This window comes from Furipterus horrens, unplaced genomic scaffold, assembly GCF_987537825.1.
Source record: "Furipterus horrens unplaced genomic scaffold, mFurHor1.1.pri manual_scaffold_1, whole genome shotgun sequence".
NCBI lineage: Eukaryota > Metazoa > Chordata > Mammalia > Chiroptera > Furipteridae > Furipterus > Furipterus horrens.
Window position 1 is genome coordinate 189,928,132 of NW_028327171.1, and position 21,539 is coordinate 189,949,670.

Genomic DNA, 21,539 nt, shown 5'->3' on the forward strand with positions numbered 1-21,539 from the left:
ATTGAGGGTCCACATGCAAGCATTTTTACTAATGGAGTGAATGATCAAAAATATATATATGGCCTCAAATTCAGAACAATTTCATTGGGGCTTTAGGTCAACAAACTGACCCAAGACAAGTCTATTAATTCTCTCATTCAAAAATTGTTTACTAATCCCTTATAGTGCGCCAGGCAGTGTCGAGAGATAGAGCAGTCAGGCAAGATGAGATCAAAATGTCAGCTTCGTTTCTGATAAAAGCTCACGGGAAAATGTGGCTTTAGACCAAAGAGGGCCAGGATGGTTTGCTAAAATCTCACCCCTGCAGTAAGTAGACCCAGACACAGGCCAAGTGGGAAAATATAGTCCCTTTTCTGCCTCCCTCTTCCAATCTAGGGGCTGGGCATGCACCCAAAACTTGACCAAGAGCAGGGGAGAAGACAGAGGATCCTAAGGAGAGAGAGTGGTAAGGGATTGAGTAGGGTGTACTCAGTTTATTCTTCCAAATGCACCTATGAGAAAAGCCACTTTTCCCGGGGAGAAAGAAAGCAGGTGGCAGACAGAGAGAGACCAGCAGTGTAAGATAGTGCTTTAAGATGTATCTCTTAAGAAAAGAACACTCTCCTCTTTTACCAAAAGAATAAGCAGAACACATAAAACCTGTTGAGAGGATTTGGAATTGTGTACGTAAAGGCCTAAGATACACCTGTACTGAGGCCTGAGGCTTGATGCCATTATATGGCCTTGCCCCAGTGTTTGTTATCTGATTTCCCGACACTGTGGTGGAACAGAACAGGGGTGAGTGCGTGGGGGTATGTGGGGGTGTATCTGTCAGTTTTCTCCAGTACCCTGTACCTTGTAGAACTCCTTTCCTAGCTCGTTCCCCTTAAGCCACGCCTCTTCCTCTACCGACACATAGTTCCTACCATTAAATTTTGCAGACTGGCACATTGTGGGATGGAAGACATAGGTGAAAGCATGTGGTTGTGAGAAACAAAGCAAAGAGAAACAGAAGCTTGTTGCTTGTCAGTGCTTGCAAGCAGAAAACAATGTATATCATTCTGGTCAGAGAGAGGGGCAGAGAGAGATGCATTGGAAGCACATCTGGTCCCTGGGTGAGGGAACTTACTGAGGTCGTTTAGTCCATTCTCACCCCTTCTTTCCTGCTCTTGTAGGGCAGAGTTCTGACATGATATCCTGGAAAATTAAAATCTATCCAGTTTTTAAATACAGAGAAAGAGATTTCACAACCTCCCTCAATAACTAATTAAAGTGATTAACCATAGACTCAGAGAATACTTTTCCCCAAATTGTCAAGACTTCTTGCTTCCTGTTAAAATTGTTTCCTTTTCCTAGTGGGAGAGAGAGTTTATCACCATCTTTTGTCTGACACAATGATATTAAACTGACCACTAGATTCATGACTGCATGAGCAAATGCTATGCCATCATACACCTCCTTTAGTTTACCTTGACTCCTTTTGGGGTGCCTCTCCACACCTGCTCTGGTTTTCTACAACACACTTTAATTGTAGAAATTCAACAAAATGATTGCATGATAGTTTCCACATGCCCCCATGTATTTGTTCTAAGTATTAAGCTTTAAAAATTATAGTGCTAATTGTTTTCTTTGGGGTATTAGGACATTTATATATAGGTCTATAGGATAGAGGAATCTTCCTAATCCAAAGATATGAATGCTGGAAATTTCAGGAAGGTCAGTGCGGAAATTTTTTTTACTAATTATTAGTTCAGATACCAATTTGGCTGCTATGATAAAAGCAAAAAATAACAGTGGTTAAAATATATAAAAGTTGATTTCTCCCTTATGAACAGTCTATACAAGTGTTGTGCAAACACTTGATGAAGACCAGTCTTTATGGTTTCCAGTGCAGGATCTTGTCACACTGGCTGGCAAGAAGGAGGATAAGAGTAAGTGGAAAGTATACCCCTTCTTTTTATTGGTACAACCAAGAAGTTATGCATATTACTTCCATTCATGTCCCGTTGGTCAGAATTTAGCTACATGAACACACTAAGCTGCAAAGGAGGTGGGAAACTATGGCCATTAGCTGGGTGAGCATGCACCCAGGTAGGACCTCAAAGTTCTATTACTAAAGGAAGAAGCAGAGAATGGATTTAAAGACAACAGTTAACTCTGTCTCTGGCTTGGCAGGGCCAGCCTAAGAAGAATCTTTTGACCATGAGTTCAGCTTAGGGGACTTGTAAGCAGTGTTGAAAAGATATAAAGAAGAAGAAAAATCTCACTCTGCAATAGAAGCCCAGACTACTTGATTAGCTTTTTGGCAACCTTGTGGATCTTAGGCTTGGGGTTCAATAGTAAGGGGCACCTATCTTGCTACTGGAAAAGACATTGAAGCTTACCCCCCAAGAATGCCTTTCACTATTGTACAATTGAATTAAAATAGATTTTCAAGGTGAAGTTGCCAGACCAAGTAGGCTCAATATAACACAGAGATCACAACTTTGCTCAGTTACTGTAATTTCAGGCTACAGAAGTCATACTACCTCATCGCCTACTGATCTATGTCATCGCATTAGTCTAAGGTTTGCTACACTTCTCTGAAAGAGGCAGTAACATATGTTTGAGGCTTGTAATGATAAAAGTAAACTTTCGAAATGCTAGTAAATGAAAATTTTAAGTTTTAAAATATTGTACTACTCCTACCTTGCAAGATCTGCATTACTTCAAGAATGTTCTAGGAAAATAACCATAAAAAAATAAAAATAAATAAAAAACCGCACTTTGCTGATTACAGTGCTGTATATACTCCATCTGGGACTTGCATGTTTTATTGTTTACATGATTAGCTAGGAGCTTTTTCCAGTTAGTGTCCACATTCATCTTTTTCAACTGTAACCCTGGTTTTCATCTCAACCTGACAAAAACAACCTGGATTTTGACAGTCACGCTGATTTTTATCTATTTAAACTGCTAGAAGCAAAATCTGATTTTGTGCCTGGCTTTTGTTATTGGAAAAAAGTAATAATAAAAAAAAAAAAAACCAAGGCAAAATTAGATCAGGGACATCCATTATTTTAACCAGGAAATCTAAATATTGGATTAAGTGTACAGGGGATGCAAAAAATTGTATTTAAAATGTATTTCTCAGCTGATCATTTATTTCATATACAAATTTAAAATTTCTATTGTCTATTGTGGAAATAATGATATAATAATGATGAAAGCTCTCATATGTTGAGCGTTCAGTATGTATCTTTGTTGCAACGAGTTCTGTGGTCAAAGCTTAAGCACTAAATCAGTCCCACCCACACTGCACTCTGCTGCATAGCAGAGGAAGGAGAATTCAGAAAGATAAACAATAGGTTCTACTTCAGGATTATTACTCCCATTCGAATAGACTGTGCATTCTCCACAGGGGTCTATGGCTCCCAAATTGAAAACTGGTTCTTAGAGAGTGAAAAAATCAGATGCTGTGGCTGAAGTCAGAGTAAGAGTGAGCTGTGACTAGGGAAGAATGGTCAGAGTTGTTGCAGTGCTGGCTTTGAAGGTGGAGGGAAGGAGGGAGGGAGCACGAGCAGAGGAATGTGGACGGACTCCAGGATCTGAAACAGGCAAGGAAACAGATCCTCCTCCAGAGCTTTCAGAAGGGAGCGCAGCCCTGCCAACACCTTGATTTTAGCCCAGTGACATCCATGTGGGATGTCTGACCTGTGGAACTGTAAGATAATAGACTTGTGTTCTTTGAAACCACTCACTTTGTGCTAATTTGTTACAGCAGCCCTAGAAAACTAATACACTCAGTTTCCTCTCCTCTCTACTGAGAAGAATAGAGTGATCTATGTCACAGGTTTTTTTGTAAGCATTAAATGATCTGTGAGGAGTACTTGGTATAGGGAACCCAGTGACATATCCTGGATGAGCAAGGTTTGCATTCTTTGAGTGTACATTTCCCACATTTAAGTTGCTGATAGACTTCTCTTTGATTATGTCAGTGACAACAGTCAAGTTTTATGCTGGCCCTGTCACTTTAAGAGACCATGTAGATTTCCCCTCAGGTTTATCATGTACTGATTTGATATTTCAGTTGTGGGAGGTTCCTTTCACATACCACCAACTGGTAGTTCCTTCCCCAAAGCTATCTTCCCCCTTTTTTGCCCTGTCTGAAGAAATGCCTGAAGCCCTGCTAGGGTCTGTGGATTGCTGGGGATCCAGCAGGAGCAGGGAGGAGAGAAGGGCCCACTGTCAACACCCCAGTAAAGGAGCGAGAGGCATTCCACATTAGAGCATGTTCGGGCTGAGAAGAATGAACCCGGTGTATTGTTTTCTTTATTGACTTAAGCAAAGTGAGTGTGTGTGTGTGTGTGTGTGTGTGTGTATGTGTGTGTGTGTGTGTGTGTGTGTGTGTGTTAGCATTCTTGTTTTCTTAAGTGACTAAGGAAATTTTCCCCGAAATGAGAATCTTCAGTGTCACATTCGCTGACTTGCTTCATGAAGTCAATTGGGTAGAGTCTGGTGGGATTGCAGTGAAAGCCACAGGATTTTTTCTTCTTTGTTGAGTCAGTTATTTTCACAGAGAACAGCTTTTGCGTGATCACAGGAAAAGAAACCAACAGAATTGTATTCCTACTACCCAAGTGCTAAAACTATGTGTGTTCACACATGTTATCTTTTAATCCTCACAGCATCACTGTGCAGTAGATATTATTACTCTCATTTCCTGCTGAGGAAGGCAGAGTAATGTCACTATGAAATAGAATAAGAGAGATTATTGCCCCATTTACAGGTAAGGACCCTCGGGCACAGAGAGTGTGACAGCTGCACTGGGTTGGCTGGGTTGTCTGGGTTGGCTATGACCGCTGCCTGGGGCTGCTGTTAGCTGGCTGCCTGGGCAGGACTTTTCGGGTGAGGTCATGTTCCAGAGCCTGGTTTTCAGTCCTTGAGGCCCTTACATCGGGCTTTTTCTGTGCATTCAAAGATGCTTAGACTCTCAGTGATGTATTCAGCTAGCAAAGTTTTTATGTGGATGGTGAATAAATCAGAAACTGTGTCTTGATTATTAGGGCATTTCTTTCTTCCTAAGGACCAATATCAAGGGCTCACAGACTTTTTTCGCCCTCCATGCCAGTCTGATCCCCGAACTGCCCCAGCATTCTTTGTGAAATACACATCTCACCATTTTCATTCCTTCGTTTGTGACTTTTCAGGGACTCTGTGCTAGCCCAGGGTAAAGTTAGGGCTCTATTAACTGAGTCACAGGCCTCTCTCTAGATTCATCTCTTGTCTCTTCATTCAGTTCTAGGGATAGTCAGACCCAAATCTCTTTTGCATCTGGGCTTTGGTGTATTCTGGTCCCTCTGCTGACACCATGTTCTTCCTCTTTCTACATTCTTCATCCTACCCCACTCATCTGGCTAATTCAGGGCCCAGTTTCGAGTTAACATCCATCTGGAAGCTTCCCTTGACCTTGCTAGTCTTGGACATTTGTCCTCCACCCCCAGCCCAAGTCAAAGTGCTCTCATAAAACTTTGTACTCCCTCTCTAATAGCTTGTCTTGAATTGTGTCCCATTTACTTGTCTGGTGACTCTCACCAGAATCAAAGTTCTCCCAGGCCAGAGTATGGATTTCAGTCACTATTCTACTTAGTATTTCCCACAGATCTGTGTATATAGAAAATGCTCAAATTTTTTTTCTTGAATAAATAGAGAATGAAAGACCTACGTTCGAGTCCTAGCCCTTCCACTTGCTAATTGTGTGATTTTTGACACATTCCTTATATGCTTAGGACCTCAGTTTCCATATTTATAAAAAGAGAAATTTCATTGAGATGATATATTCATGTTTCCAACATGAACATACTGGGATCCTAATGCAACTCACTAGCCATTCAGAAGCCAGAAATCAACAATTATATCTTGAAAATTATAAGCTGGGAGCATTGCCATGGACTTTATTTCTTGAACATGCATTGGTTATTTCATTCCTTCACTTTTGTACCTTAATGGTCACCAGATTCATACCTGTTTTTGTGTTGATATATCTGTCCTTGACCCAGTGGTTTACTTTCTGCAGGATACTCTCTTCATTTACAGTTTAGGACTCCAAAAGGAGCCTGTTAAGCCTGAAAAAATAATAGCTTCTGTTTATGTCCACTATTTGTTCTTATGTTTCTTTTTTACCTTAAGGGAGTTAATGAAATCTTCTGTTATACCAAGAATTAAGTGAAGGTAATTAAACCATTAGATAAGAACAGCAGTTTCAAACAAAAACAATTAAAAATTTTGCTGGTTATCCATGGACAGTGTGAATGTCAAATGTAAACCACTGCAATAACTCACACACTGTCTGCTAGATTAACTGCATGGTGAAGGAATCCGTGTCTAACTGCAAGATTGTGTCTGAGCTGCATTTTGGAGGTTGCTTCCTTCTACCTTCCTAAGGCTTATCATCATAGGAATCATAATTTTTGCTATGTCTCAGGTACTTCTTGCTAGGAGATTAAACATGTTTAGATATTTCATTAACATATGCAATAATCTGAAGTAGTAATTTACTAAAAGTTTCTATAGGTGTTATTGATTTTTCCTAAGATTTGCTCTATATTTCCTGGTAATTGTGACTAATTCAAAATTTGAAAATAGACTGGAAATTTTTCAAAAGTTACTTTTGAACTTCACTGCAAAGTCTCAATCAATATTATTGAAATGATGTACCTGATGGGCTAAAACATCAATATTCTAAGCAAACTCACTACGAATGATTTTTATTCTCGTTTCTTAATTGAAAGTTTTCTTGCCAATGCCAAATTTCTTTCATCTTTGGACAAAACTGTACTTGGCCTAGTTTGCAGGCTAATTATTAGCATTAGGGTTTTTTTTTTTTTTTTTTTTTTTCTCATCACTTTCATGTGTTATTGCTTATTTAGCAATCCATGATGATCTCTGACCTACTGACTCAGCAAAGCTCTCTTCCAGGTCACGTGGCCATGACTTTGTGTGGACAGAACATAGTCTGTTAGCAGCACATCAGGAAAATACCAAAGACAAATGGATTTGTTATTTCTCTACTAACAAATTACTCTGAGCTCACATCACAGCCAATAAAAAAATGACTTGATGACTCAAATTCTTCATACAGAAACCTTGATAAGAGGCCTGCCTGGTGTGGCTCAGTGGATTGAGCGTTGGCCTGAGAACCAAGTGTCACTGGTTCAATTCACAGTCAGGGCATATGACTAGGTTGCACCTCAGGTCCCCAGTTGGGGGCACAAGTAAGAGGCAACCACACAGTGATGTTTCTCTCCCTCTCTTTCTCCTTTCCCCTCTCTCTAAAAATAAATAAATAGACAAACAAACAAATTATTTTTTTAAGAAAAGAAACCTTGATAAAAATCGGTACTTTTCAAGAAAATAAAAGTATGTCTTTATTTCATAAGGAAAATAAATTGTGTTTTATTTGGGGGCAGCTTTCGCATTTGATTATAGATTACATTAATTATTTTGCAAAAAGTAGACTAAAAAATTAAGAAAGCAATGCTTATGTTTACATGTCTTAGTATTGAAAGTGAATTCCAATTTTTATGCTACATATGGGTTATATGGATATATAAATTAAAGCTCAAATCCTATTCAGTTGATCTCCAACTGTTCATGTTGATAATCAATTGAATAAGATTATAAACTTGGCTATGTTCTTTAAAAATGTTAATTATTTCCATCATTAAGATCAATTATTCTTAATGGTGGGTGGTAAGGGATATAGTTTATCAACAATGTAGTACTTCCTCTCATAGCTCTGATTTTTAAAATTACTATACTTAATGTGATATTTCAAAAAAACATTATAGGAAAATAAGAAAGTTTTGTTGCCAGAAGATTGAGAAACCTTATTTTAACTAATCTGCAGTTTTTAAAAAGACAAAATTTTTGACAGAAGAAACAGAAGGACAATGAGTCATTCCCCTGGAGTAGGAGTCTAGACATTCCAGGAGAGGCAGAAGTGTGGACATCCAAAAACCTAAGAGAGGACACACACTTGGTGAGGTTAAAAGAAGGAAGAAAAAAATACAGTGCCCAGAAGATTTCCTTGCACATAGTCGTCGGCAGCCGTCCGTCTCGAGAGACGATGGTGTAGCTTCTTAAGAGTCTATCTGCACCGCCGAGAATGGCTGTGCAGTCCGACTCGGGAGTGACACGGTATCTGTCTCCTCCCGTGTTGAATCGACATCTTGCAATGACGCTGGAGTGTCCTCTCCAGTGAAGCTGAAGCTACAGAGCCTGGGCGGGGTGATATGGAGGGTCTGCTGTTGCCCATGCAGCAGACCCCCCCTCTCTTCGCAGCTGAAGGGTCCAAGGGAAAGACGGAGTCAATACAGCTTGGCTTCAGGTGCGCCGCAGGAGTTGCCGGTGTTGACTACAACGTCAAACCGCCTTAGGGACTCCGGCTCCAGATTTTCTGTCGGGGTTTACTCCCTTAGCCTTTCCCCTGAAGAGGTATGCCGCAAGGCAGCGGAGGTTTTTTGGAGTCAGAGTTTTCCTTCTCTGATGTGCCCTGACTAGAAGATCGAACCAGCGACACTTAGCTCACAGGCCGACGCTCAATCCACTGAGCCAAACCAGCCAGGGGCTTGCACATAGTAGGCACTCAATAAATAGTTTGGAGTGAACAAATGAACTTAGACCACCCAACATATCAAGCACTGAAGTAATTTACTTCTGATACAGCATACCACAGTGACATGAAGGTAATTATAATAGTAGGACTGATGAGATATTTAAGCTATTTGGGCATCTGCCAGAAGTTTTTTATTCATGTTTAAATGAAAAGAGGGTCTCAGATACCAGTTCACCTCACTGACATTTTCTTCTCTAAGGTAAAGAAAATGAAGGGAACTGTTATTTTGGATCTAATTTTGACCAAAAAAGATTGGTTAGTGAAACAGAAGTGGAAGGAACATTTATCCATTGATTCAATAAATATTTTTGAAGGTCTGCTACGTGCCAAGCACTTGGAAGGTTATAGGGCCATGTCATTTTAGCTTTTGGGAGAACCAAGGGGCAGATGATGGATATAGCCAGATATGAATGATAGTCTTTATTCAGAGAAGTAGATGTGATTCTATAGCATGAGACTCTAAAAGAAGATGTATAAAGAAATGAGAAACCCAACCCTTTAGTTCAGATTAGGGTCCTTTCTATGGGCCCTCCTCTAACTTCCCTTCTCAAATCCAATATCCTATTGGATCATAATTGCCTTTGTACTCATCTCTATTTATAGTGAAACTTTAAGAATCTAGAAGGCAGGGTTCCATTTATCATGTTTATCTTTGTATCCGAGCAAATAGAACAGTACTTAGCACATAGCTGATATATGCAGTAAATTACACACACATGCACTCATGCACACCAAGTCTAACAGCCCACAATTTTCTGAGTTATTAGAATTAGAGGTTTGAAAGTTCTAAAAATGAGGACTATAGAAAGCTGTGGCTACAAAAGGCATGTTCAGATTAACTGATAATGTAAAAGACCATTTAAAGAAGAATGCAAGGAGAGGTACATAAGCAAGAACAAATCCCAAAGAAAGAGATAATTCCATTACATTAATGTTAGGAAGCCTAGAGTCCAGAGTGAGCTGAAGTATGTAAAAAGTGCTAAAAACAGCAAAAAGACACTTCAAAGCTACAGAGAATGAAATTCTATAGGAAATTCTATAGGAGTGAATATGCCAGACATAGAAAAGTGGAAATCTTATGATGTCAAGTGTCCCATTTTTTTTTTTTATATATAATGGCACGGTTATAATTTTTGCCAAGACTGGAATACTATTTTTATAGTGTTTTTTATTGTAGAATTTTGATTTACTTTTGTAGAAAGTAAACAGAAAGGGATAGGACCCCTGATGATAAAAACAAAGGACTCTTTATCTCTTCTTATTCTTGCCTTGTTATCAAGGATCATGATTTCCCACTTGGGAAGGGTAGAACAAATGTGACTGAGGGAACTGAGGCCCACAGAAGCAAAATACTAGATCCTTAACCCTCCATTGTGGATTGGTGCCTCCCGGCCCAGATTGTGTCTGCAGGCCTGAGAGCCTCATACCTTAACTGTCCCAATTCAGCCAACCATCTTAGGATTTCAGCAAATGGAGAAATCCCCGCCCCCCCCACCCCACCCCCCAAACCTGGAGACTGACAAAAAAGAAAAAACATAAAATCCCAGTAATATTCTAGAACTTATTCTGAAACTCTTAAGGACACTTTGGTGAAAAAAACGTAATAATCATGAGGCACCAACAAGAATTCAAGCAGGACTAAGTGATTTTTCTGTTCAATAGAGGGACTGGAATGCAAGATGAAGAAAACGTAGTAGAGATGATGTATGTGAATTTCATCAAGTCAGTTTTCACAATATCTCAAGATTTCATTGCGGATTTAGTGAGGAAATAGGAACTGAATAACAGAAGAGTTAAGTGGATACACAACTCAGTTTGCATAACCAGACCCAAACAGAGAACTAAAGAATGGGTTCCTGTGATCAAAGGAGGTGACCTGTAGACGTCTACTTGGGTTTTATTCTAGATATATCTTTATCAGTGACTTGAACGTTTATGAATTTGATGAAAATAATAGAAAGAACAGACCTGTTGAATTCTTATGTGTCACAGTGTTCTATTACTCTATATGTATTTAATTCTTACAGCAATTCTATGCAGTTGACACTTTTATCTCTGTTTTAGAAATGAGTAAACTGCAGCACAGAGAGTTTAAGTAATTTCCTCAAGGTCACATAGTTCTCAAGTGGCAGAGCTGAGATTCAAGCCCAGATTGTTCACTTAGTGGCATAAGTTATATAAATGATCTGGCAATTTGTGAATGACCAAAGTGAAATGTACAGCTAAAGTGAAAAGTTATAGATTTGGTATTAAGAGAATTCTAATGGGCTGGAAAATTGGCCAAATTAATTTGAACCAGATGTAAACTCATGCACTTAAGTTCCAAAAAAATCAACTGTGAAAGTGAATATTGGGGAAGTGGGACTTACTAATAGATCAAATGAGGAAGTCTTGAGGGTTTTATTTAGCATGGGTTCATTATGACCAACGTATAGCGTGTTCTCATCAACAACATGAACTCTTAGGCTGCATTAAAAAAAGAACAAAGCCACAGAATACATGTACATATTTACACATTATACATATGTACACATATGTCTATATATACATATATATTTTATATGTAGACATACATAAGATGTGAAGACTCAACACTGTCACATGAGGAGTGAGTGAACTCTCAAAAATGAAGTTCTAAAGGTCTGACAATACAAAATATTTATCCACAAAATAATTTATGGATCTATGAGCCCTTTCCCACTCTAACAACCTGTGAGTCAATGAATGATTCTGTGCTAGAATTGAGAAAGCATACTTAAGACAAATCTGTTTTGCAATAGAGGTTAGGTTTATGGAGTGCCTGAAGGCAGAACTAGGAGCATTGCATGGGAAGTTATAGGAAGGCAGTTGATTCTGTTTTATCTAAGAATTTACTCTTGTGCAGAAGAAGCCATATTAGGAGGCATGGAGTCTCTCATGGTATTTGTTTGAACAGAGGCTGGATGGCCACATACTGATGTTGCAAAGGAGATTCACTTATAGGTCAGGAAGATGGGAGAACTCTGAGTCCTTCTGTAACTCCAAGATTTTCAAAGAGTGGAAAATTACTAGCCTCTCTCTGTGGAACAAGTAGTGAGGGATATATGTTGAGTTAAGTGTTGAAGCTGCACCAGCTTTGCAGGACTATGGGTAAGTTGAGATCTGAAGATGCTTCCTGGGGGAGCTAGATTGAGTTATGAACTAAAGCAACAAAAATCTAAGTTAAAAGATATTTGTTTGTGTCTTCCTGGCAACAGTTTCTCTAGATCTTGCTTCAAATGATAAGTCACAACAAAGCTATCTAGTAAGCTGCATTTCTGGCCCTGCCTGCAGGCAGTCTCTTCCATGATGATCTCAGATTCCTAGGCACAAAAAGCCCGGAGGAAATAATTCACTTCTGGGAGTATGCCAAGTACCAGCTAGACCTAACTTGGTTTCAGTTTCCATTTCAAACTTTCAGACAATACATGACTAAGACAGAATGAGAGCGCTGTAGATGCTTCTGGTAAGTGTAAAGACTGAGGAAAAACTACAGACTACGTTGCCTTCCCTTTTGGAATCCTGGAGTTCCCCCATCTTCCTGACTGTTAAGTGACTCCCCTCTCTAACATCCCATTAAGTGGCCATCCTGCCTCTGCTCAAATAAATTCTGTGATGGGATACTCACTACCTCCTAAGACAGCTCCTGCTCTTTAAAGGCACCAGATGTAACAGGAAGAAAGGGAAGGGAACATGAGATAGCAGGTAAAAGAAAGGGTGAGCAAGAATATAGAAAATGGGCTGGGAAAATGGCAACAGACTAGTGGAATAAACACAAGTTTGGGAGTCAGAGGTCTGAGCCCCTGCCTTGCTGTTGACTGGCTCTGGGACCATCTATAAAACAGAGATAGAAATGTCTGCATTGAGGGAGCATTGTGAGGACTCAGAGAAACAAACAGACTGAAGAAATAAAATCATCCAGCATGGTGCCTGAGGGGATTTTGTTTTGATTACTGTTGTATCCCCAAAACCTAGGACAGTGGAGATGCTCTGTATGCTTTGTTAAATTAACACTGAATGAATCAATGAGTGACTGAATCAATGAATCAATGAATATGCTTAGTATATCATAGCTCTTGCTGAAGTGATGGCAGTGTTATCAGACATGAGAGTCTTTGTAAAGCAAGAAGTTGATTATTTGGAGATTGAATAATACTTTATCATAGCTAAGTCCTCCCCCCCATCATGTGGTATAGCTTCAGTATTTTTAAAAGGGTAAACTAAAATTGTGGCCATTATGTAGTCTTTGTAGTCTTTCCTCCATTCTTACCCCGTGTTTTCCATGAGATCTAGAATGATCTCATTTTGTCTAGTCATATTGTTCGAAAGCTTGAAATGAGAAATGAAACCAAGTTGAGTCTGGCTGACAGTCATTCAGAAGTAAACGTTTTTTAAGTAGAATAATTTTCAAAGACATTTTCCCTCACTGATACTTTTTTATATATTTTTTTAAAACCATTTAGTACAACAACAAGAGAGTCTTTTCAGTTTCTGGTTATCTCTGTTTCAGGGCTGAGTTTGGTAATTCCCAACACCCAGGATGTAACACCAGGTCAAAAAGAAACCAAATGAAATCTTTAGTGTAATGTATGAGTCGCTTTCCTAGAGCTATGTGAAACTCAGCTACATATTTTATTTGTTTTGGAGTCTTTAATATTAGTCAGATTATAGTGTGTTTTTGCAAAACTAAAAGGACAAAGAATCAAGTTTCATTAAGTTTAAATGGTTAAAAAAAAAATGCAGTGTTTGATTCAGCATTTCAAGAATAACAGAGAAAATAAGGTCCAGTTTCAGACACTTGTAAGCAACAATGATAGTGGGGTGAGACGAAGAACTGGTGTGGGATGGGGGTGAGAAGAACTCTCCCATTTGCTAAAAGGAAAACAAACAAAGGTGTTATCTCTTTGCTTCATTACCAACAGGACAATCGTATAATTGAAACCACACCACGTAATACCTTTTCACCTACTCCTTTCTGATGTCATCTAATTGCTTACTGCTTGCTAATCTTACCTCCTGCCAATCTTAAAATTACACTGTATTACAATTAGCTAACTATGTGCATGTAGCCAAGACACATAGTGGACTCCCAATAATATTGATTAACTGACTCTGTGCACTATGCCAGTATGTTTTCTTTCTGGCTTCACACATAACTTGTTTGCATCTGCCAGAGAGGTTTCAGTTTTTCCCTTCCTCTTACCTGAAATGCCATTCCCATCATTGCCAGTACTGCGTCAAAGCAGTGGAAAAGAGCACCTCCTCTCAGAACCCCACCCTGATTAAACCCACCTAAACTAAAGCCATCTCACCTCTCTAGAAGTTCCTTTTATGACTATGGTTGCAAGTCATTCCATAATGATTTGCTTAAGGTTCTGTCACTGGCATTCTTATTTCTCTCGGCCCTGACACACTCCATGCCCACAGTATACACCCCCAAGAATAGGCATATGTGGAATGGAATGTTACTTGGTCACAAAAAGAATTAAATCCTATCATTTGGGACAACATGGGTGGACCTAGAAGGTTTGATGCTAAGTGAAATACATCAGACAGAGAAAGACACATACCATATGATTTCACTTACATGTGAAATCTAAAAATACAAAATGAATGTACAAACAAAGTAGAAGCAAACTCATAGATACAGAGAACATTTTGATGGTTGCCAGCTGGGAGTGGGGTTGGGTGGCTGGGTGAAAAAGGGGAGGGATTAAGAAGTACAAATTGGAAACTTCTGGCCAAGATGGAGGCCTAGACAGACACACTGCATCTCCCTCCATAACTAAGAAGGAATACAACTACGTCAAAACTAGAGACAACCAGAAGTTCCAGAAAATCAAGCAGCATGGAAGTCCAGCAAACAAAGATATAAAGAAGAAATACTCATCCAGACAGGTAGGAGGGGTGGAGCCGGAGCAGAGAGACTGCGGTATGGTGGTGGCGGCAGCAGCAGGCTGGCGGAAAGCACAGTCACATGTTTTAAAAAGTTGGGAGGGACCCCTGGGGAACACTCCCAGCCCCACACCAGACCGTGCAGCTCATGGTCCCAGAGCCAGGGAAAATAAAGCCTCATTGCTTCTGACTGTGCAAACCATTGGGGGTTGGGGCGGAGGAAGAAACTATCGGTCTCTCAGCAGTGTCTGCTTGTTTAAAGGGCCCCCATGGTACTAGAACATCCACCAACCCACCCACTCTGGGAACAACGGCCAGAGCAACAGCTAGAGAGGCACCAGGCCCATATAGATGTGGGAGAAGTGCCTGGAAAGGGGGTGAGTGCTGAGCAAGTGGCATTGTACAACTCTCAGACGCCTCTCCCACATACAACACCACAACATGGTGAAACAGCTCACCCTGTACTGACAAATCCCTAAGGCTCCGCCCCTTACAACTTAACAGATGTGACAGCTTTACCTAAGACACAGAGGCAAACAAACACAGGAGCCTGTCAAGATGAGGAGACAGAGAAGTATGGCCCAAAGGGGGAATGAATCAAGTTTCCAGTGGGAGAACTAAACGACAAGGAGACAGCCAACCTAACAGATAAGGAGATAGCCAACCTAACAGATGTAGAATTCAAAGCATTGTTGATAAAGATGCTCACAGGCTTGACAGATATGCTTAAGTGTGGCAAATGCATAAGGGAGGAAGTGAAGGCTATGCTAAATGAAATGAAGGAAAATCCACACAAAACCAATGGTGAAGGGAAGGAAATCAGGGTTCAAATCAATCATTTGGAACATAAGGAAGAAATAAACAGTCAACGAGTACAGAATGAGGAAACAAGAATTGAAAAAAATGAGAGGCTTAGGAACCTCTGGGACAACTTTAAACGTGCCAACATCCCAAACATGGGGGTGCCAGAAGGAGAAGAAGAAGAACGAGAAATTGAAAGCTTATGTGAGAAAATAATGAAGGAAAACTCACCAAATTTGGTGAAGGAAATAGACATACAAGTCCAGGAAGCACAGAGAGTCCCAAACAAGCTAGACCTAAAAAGGACCACACCAAAACACATCATAATTAAAATGCCAAGGGTGAAAGATAAAGAGAGAATCTTAAAAGCAGTAAGAGAAGAGAGTTACCTACAAAGGGGCACCTATAAGACTATCAGCTGACTTCTCAAAAGAAACTTTGCAGGCAAGAAGGGACTGGCAAGAAGTAGTCAAAGTGATGAGAAGCAAGGACTTACAACCCAGACTACTCTGTACAGCAAAGCTATCATTCAGAATGGAAGGGCAGATAAAGTGCTTCCCAGACAAGGTAAAGCTAAAGGAGTTAATCATCACCAAGCCATTATTATATGAAATGTTAAAGGGACTTAGTTAAGAAAAAGAAGATCAAAATTATGAACATTAAAATAACAACAAACTCACACCTATCAACAACTGAATCTTAAAAATAAAAACAAAATCTAATTAAGCAAACCAGAATAAGAACAGAATTATAGATATGGGGATTATTTGGAGGGTTATCAGCTAGGAGGGAAACGAGGAAAATAAGGGGAAAGGTGCAGGGATCAAGTAGCATAATCAGTTGGTACAAAAAAGACAGAGGAAATTAAGAATAATATAGGAAAGGGTGAAGCCAAAGAACTTATATGCACGACCCATGGACATGAACTAAGGAGGGGGGGAAGGATTGCTGGAGGGAAGGGAGGTACTGGGCAGAGGGAAGCAAAGGGGAAAAAATTGGAACTACTGTAACAGCATAACCAATAAATTTTTTTTAAAGGAGTACAAATTGCCAGTTATAAAAACAATGATGAGGATGTAAAGTACAGCACAGGGAATAGCCAATAATATTGTAATCACTATGTATGGTGTCAGGTACTAGACTTATCAGGAGGATCACTTCATAAGTTATATATGTCTAATCACTATGTTTTACACCTGAAACTAACATAATATTGTATGTCAATTGTAATTGAAAATTTTTAAAGATTATTTTAAAATAAATTATAAAGTAAAAAAGGCATCAGTCTTATTTCCCATAGAGACACATACATGATGCCCTTTCACATGTAGAATCTAGCCTGTGGGGAGCACACTCACTCAAAGCTATGTTCTACAGCTGGATAAGGAAATGTTTAGCATTAATTTTTTAAAAATCAGGCAATGCTCCTGGCTTGCCTCTATCAGTCTGCCAAGAATGGGTATAAATGGAATCAAGGCGATGAGAGATGGATCTTTTACATCAAACAAGTGATCAAAACCTAATACATTTACACCTCAGAATTGCTTTAAGGTAGATTGGATTACTAACAGAAAGACTTCCCAAGGGAAATAATATATGGTATTATATTTATGCGAGAGACTTGTACAATATTTGAACTACTGTACCAAAATTGTTTTGATTTATTCAATCTTTAGAAAAATGAGTTGAAAGAGATCAAACTACACATTGCTAAGGCTTATGGACCATCATAAGCGTTTGATACTCTCTGAATTTTCCCCAATGTGAATTGAGCCATATGGCAGGTTGGAGCTCAGTGCAGAGTAGAGAGGCCAAGGTGTCTGCTCCTGGGCGTTTTATGCTGAAACTAAAGCAGTAAGCAGCCAGGACATGAGAAGTTTGACAAAGAGAAGGATGAAGTAGAATTTTTCAGAGACAGGCTTTTTGAAAGAAAGGAATTATTTTTGTAATTCATTAAATCTACTAATATCTTGTATATTTGAAGGCTTTTTAAAGTATTAATATTCCCAAAACACCATATTTTGGGTGACAAGTTTCTATTTTTTATTATAGTTAGAAATTGAAATAAAATTTACTCAGATAATAAGTATGACCTCTAGAATTTTGAACGTGTCATAAAATGGTCAAAATGAGTCTTTAGTATCTGCGGTTGCATTAGAATAAACATAAGGACATTAAAATCATACTAATTCTCACTTCTACCCATTTTGATATGATTACCTGAAATAAGAATGTGTGAAAAGAGATTTAGTAATTTTTACATTGTTCTCTTCATAGTTTTATTTGAACTTTGCTCTTTCTATGTCATAATTACTTACTATCCTCAAAAGACAAGCATCGTAGCTATGAATTTGGTCCCTAGGGAGGGCACTGATGGCATCTGGTAGCCACAAGGCAGGAACCGTGACCTGGCCTGGGTCCCAGAGCCCTTCTGCAGGGGAGAGATATTAAAGTTTTGCATTTACTTTTGCTTGTGCCTAAGATTTAAGAACATGGAAAACAAATGACCCTGTGGATATGGAGCCCTAAGAGTTTATATCCCACCTCGCAGTGCTGCAGTCAGGCCTTGGTCATGGGGAGGGAAGAGTGTAGCCATCTGAGGGCAGTTTGTAGACGAAGGGTTATGTTTCAGGGGCCACCTTCATGATGACAGGTGTGTGATACATGACCATAACCTCTCAAGGCCTCGTTTCTGCAAGATGGACAGGATGGGCAAGCAACCACAAAGGCTGTGGAGGAACCTAACGAGAATATTTATCGATTTCTATTTATCTGTGGCACTTGCAGTGTGTCAAGCACTGTTTTACTCACTTTACAAATGTGAACTCATTTTCTCCTTATTACCACCCTACGAGATAGTGAACTATTATTATTATTCTGACTTTACTGGTGAGGAACTGAAGGCATGGAGGGGTTGAGGAACTTGCTCAAATCCCCATACTAGTAAAAGGCCAAGTTGGGATTCAAACTTGGTAAACTGGAATTACTTATTTTCTCTATCATACAAGATAAAGAAGAACCTAAGTAGCAGAAAATTAAGCAGTGGTTCTTCTTTGCCATCATTTAAGGGCCCAAGATACTACAGCTGTTGACAGAGGCACCTCAATTAAAACCAGTGCTATAGGGACTTCCTGGCTGACCTTGCCTGTGGGTCGTTAGCGAGATGGGGACCAAGAGAGGCCTAATCCTACAGACAAGTACCTCCTGAGAATATATTGAACCTACACGTTAGTTTTTAAAACATCAAACCAGAAAAGAAGTGACATATATAAGACTAACTTCCCTGAAGGTAGAGCAGACCCAGCAGGTAAGAGAGACGTCTCCATTCTGCCCCTCAATAGCTATCCCTACCCCCGTGACCTCACACTAGCTTTTCACTGGTAGAGACTGAATATTCACCATGAGAACTCGATTCCTTTGGGTGAGAGCATGACCCCTAACAAAATGTATATAGCCCCGTACATGGTAGTACATTATTCATTAAGTGCAACATTAGCCAGCAGATGCTTCCAGTTATGTCCAGAGCCAGGAACAGGTTTTAGAAGGGGGAGGAGAGAGAGCGAGCCTCAGGGTGCAGTGCTCAGAATGTTTGCTAATTGATTCATATGCCTGTACTGGTGTCACCGGAAGATTAGAAGCCCTTAGCCAAGACCACATACAGAAACTGACCTTTGAAACGGTGACTACAGTCCCAGCCTGCACTATCTCAACCTCTGGAATCATGGAAAGGTTGCAAACTCAATCTTAAAGCTATGGCTTTCCTACGATAAGAGGAATGAAAACCTGGGCATTCGCTAACAGGCCTGGAGAATAAAGCACTGGACAGTTTTACAAAAAGGGAGCAAGCAGTTTTCCTGAAGGTGAGTCCCTCTGAGCCTCAGGTGCCGGAGGTCACCAGCTGGTTTGTCAGTCACACCCAGGATCCTGCTACCTGCCCAGTTTTCTGGCTCTGTCTGCGTCACTTTTGAGATGACTTACAGGTCACAGTAAATGCAAGTTGATAAATGGGGCCACTTGGGAAACAGGGCTTATTTGCCTACTGAGAAAGCCAGTAGTCGGGCAGTGCACTGGAATCCGTCCTTTGGAACACCAGGAAACCTTCAAAAGTGAGTTGAGGTTTATTTTGTTGGAAAACCTTAGGAGGCACAGTGATGGGTGGGGGAAGAGGCATTTGAGGGGTTGGCTGCCCGTGGGTTTTCTTCTCTTTTGGATGCCGAGGCTCTGCCTCATTCCATAGTATTTCTTTCATCATGTGAATTAGTACATCATACACTGTATTCAGCCAGTGCCAGTGACATTTCAAGGAAGTAGGAAGAACCTGACTTCCTCTGCTACTTTGAGAACATCATTAATGTTTACTAAGAGAGTTCTGGCTTCATAAACTAGGCATGTTGTTAGTTTGTTGGAACAGAGGGTTTTGGAGCCAGAATATGCTCTGAAGAGATGATGGCTTCCTCCACCACGGGTTTATCCCATGACAAATGAGCCTCCAGAGCTGGCTCTGAATATGGAGCTTTTGTTTGCCAGATTTTCCTAGGATTTCTCCTTGCCAGTCCGGAGATTTATTGCAGAACCATGGTGCATGTTTTCTTTGGAAACGAATATGCAATACTTTCCCTTAAAAGATACTATGCAAGCTTTTAAAAGCACACAGCCTCCGCCCACCTCCCCTTCCCGCTACCTGGGAAACTTCCCCTAACCCTGGGTTGTACCTGGTCTCAGCGATGATGAGACTTGCAAGATGGGGAGATCGCAGCCCCAGTGTTGCTTTGCCCAGAACCGTGAACCAGGTCAATTCCAACTAGTTTCCTGAGTCTTTCCTATGTACATATCTGTCTCCATCCAAGGGGATACACTCCTTTGGGGGCAAGAGCTCTGTAGCCAGGAGGTCCATTGCACTTCTCAGCTCAGCATCTTACTAGCTGTGTGACTTAAGTACTTAGCTCTCTGTGTTTTCCTTTCTTTTCTATAAAATGAGGACAACCTATTTCATAGGGTTATTGGGAGAATTAAATGTTAGTACATGGAAAGTGCTCAGAGCAGGGCCAGGTGTACAATATGAATTCAAAAAGTGTTATTTTGTAACCATTGCCAGAATTCCCCATAGAGCCTGGCACATTGTAGTGTTCAGTAAATGTATGTCAAATAATAGGAAAAAACATTGCCCTTTCTGTAGAAATTGCCCACAGCTAGTTGGAGGGGAGAGGGGGGAGGAAAGAAAGAAAGGGAACGCCTGTTTCTTTTGCAACATTTGGAGAGTTTGTGGTGAGGTGCTTGGTGCTCTGGGGTGTGAAGGAGAACTGTGCTTAGTCTTTTGTCTGAACCCCTCCGGGATTTGGGATCTGCTCAGCGGGTGGTGGGACCTGCTGGAAAAGAGCCTATTATGGTGTGCTTGGAGAGGGTGGAACTTATTCTTCTGAATCTCATAATGTTGGCCACTTCCCATTTCCCGAGACATCTGTGAGGATGGGCATGTCTTAAAGACTTGAGCTGACATCATAGCATCTTAAAAGAACTGACCATAATTGAATTGCTGATACAAGTGGGTACTTGCACAGGCCTGGGGCACCCACATCTCTATGGAAACACATGTTTGCTCGAAAGCCCAGCCATCAGGAGCAGAGCTTTCCAGGAGCCAGCGTCGGGTCACTTAAAAAAAAAAAAAAAAAAAAAAAAGCATTTATTTATATTCTCAAACCGTCAGAGACCTATGAAATGAAATAATTTCAAATTAAATAGAAAAACCATGCCATAGATGAATGCTAATAGAGCCTGCCGTGCGCCCTCCCCCGCTGCTTGCGGTGCCCGAGACCCGCTGCATTTATTTTAGCTGTCCTTTGCTCTTTTGCTCCCATTTGCATTCTGCTGCCACGGGGAGGTGGTTTGGCACTTTATGCAAAAATGGTTAATCTTCATTCATACACACTTGCCGGTACTAAAACGGAGAATTCAAAGCGGGCCTGCCATCCAGTGCGCTTTGTGCTGCTCTCACCTCTCTGTGTGCGCGGCACACACAAGGGCGTGCGGCTCGTGGCCCTGCCTCCCACGCAAACGCTCCGGGTGGTGAGTGAGGACTCACTCTCGTAAAGGTCTGAAACATGCGTCAGCACATCTTGCCCTAGATGTGCTCAAGTGATATTCGTAGTGATTGGGAGCTTTTATCTGTCTCTGGAAGGAGGCCTTTTCAAAT

The 21,539-nt window shown here is 40.5% G+C and overlaps 1 protein-coding gene across 6 annotated transcripts in view; it reads left to right on the plus strand.

Moving 5' to 3' along the window:
- The window catches only part of SPATS2L (spermatogenesis associated serine rich 2 like), a 150,699-nt gene that overhangs the window by 46,402 nt on the left and 82,758 nt on the right, over positions 1–21,539 (plus strand). Inside the window, exon 1 of one of the 6 annotated variants that reach the window (XM_090282300.1) lies at positions 19,049–19,209. The exons of 3 other annotated variants lie outside the window; for them this stretch is intronic. Coding sequence is in view for 2 of the 3 variants with exons in the window: in XM_090282285.1 (XP_090138411.1) it covers positions 19,340–19,455 (116 nt within the window). In the remaining variant the exon portion in view is untranslated. Of the gene's footprint in view, positions 1–19,048; positions 19,210–19,285; positions 19,456–21,539 lie in introns of those variants that run through there. 2 more of the 6 variants (XM_090282285.1, XM_090282308.1) reach the window with 2 other exon arrangements.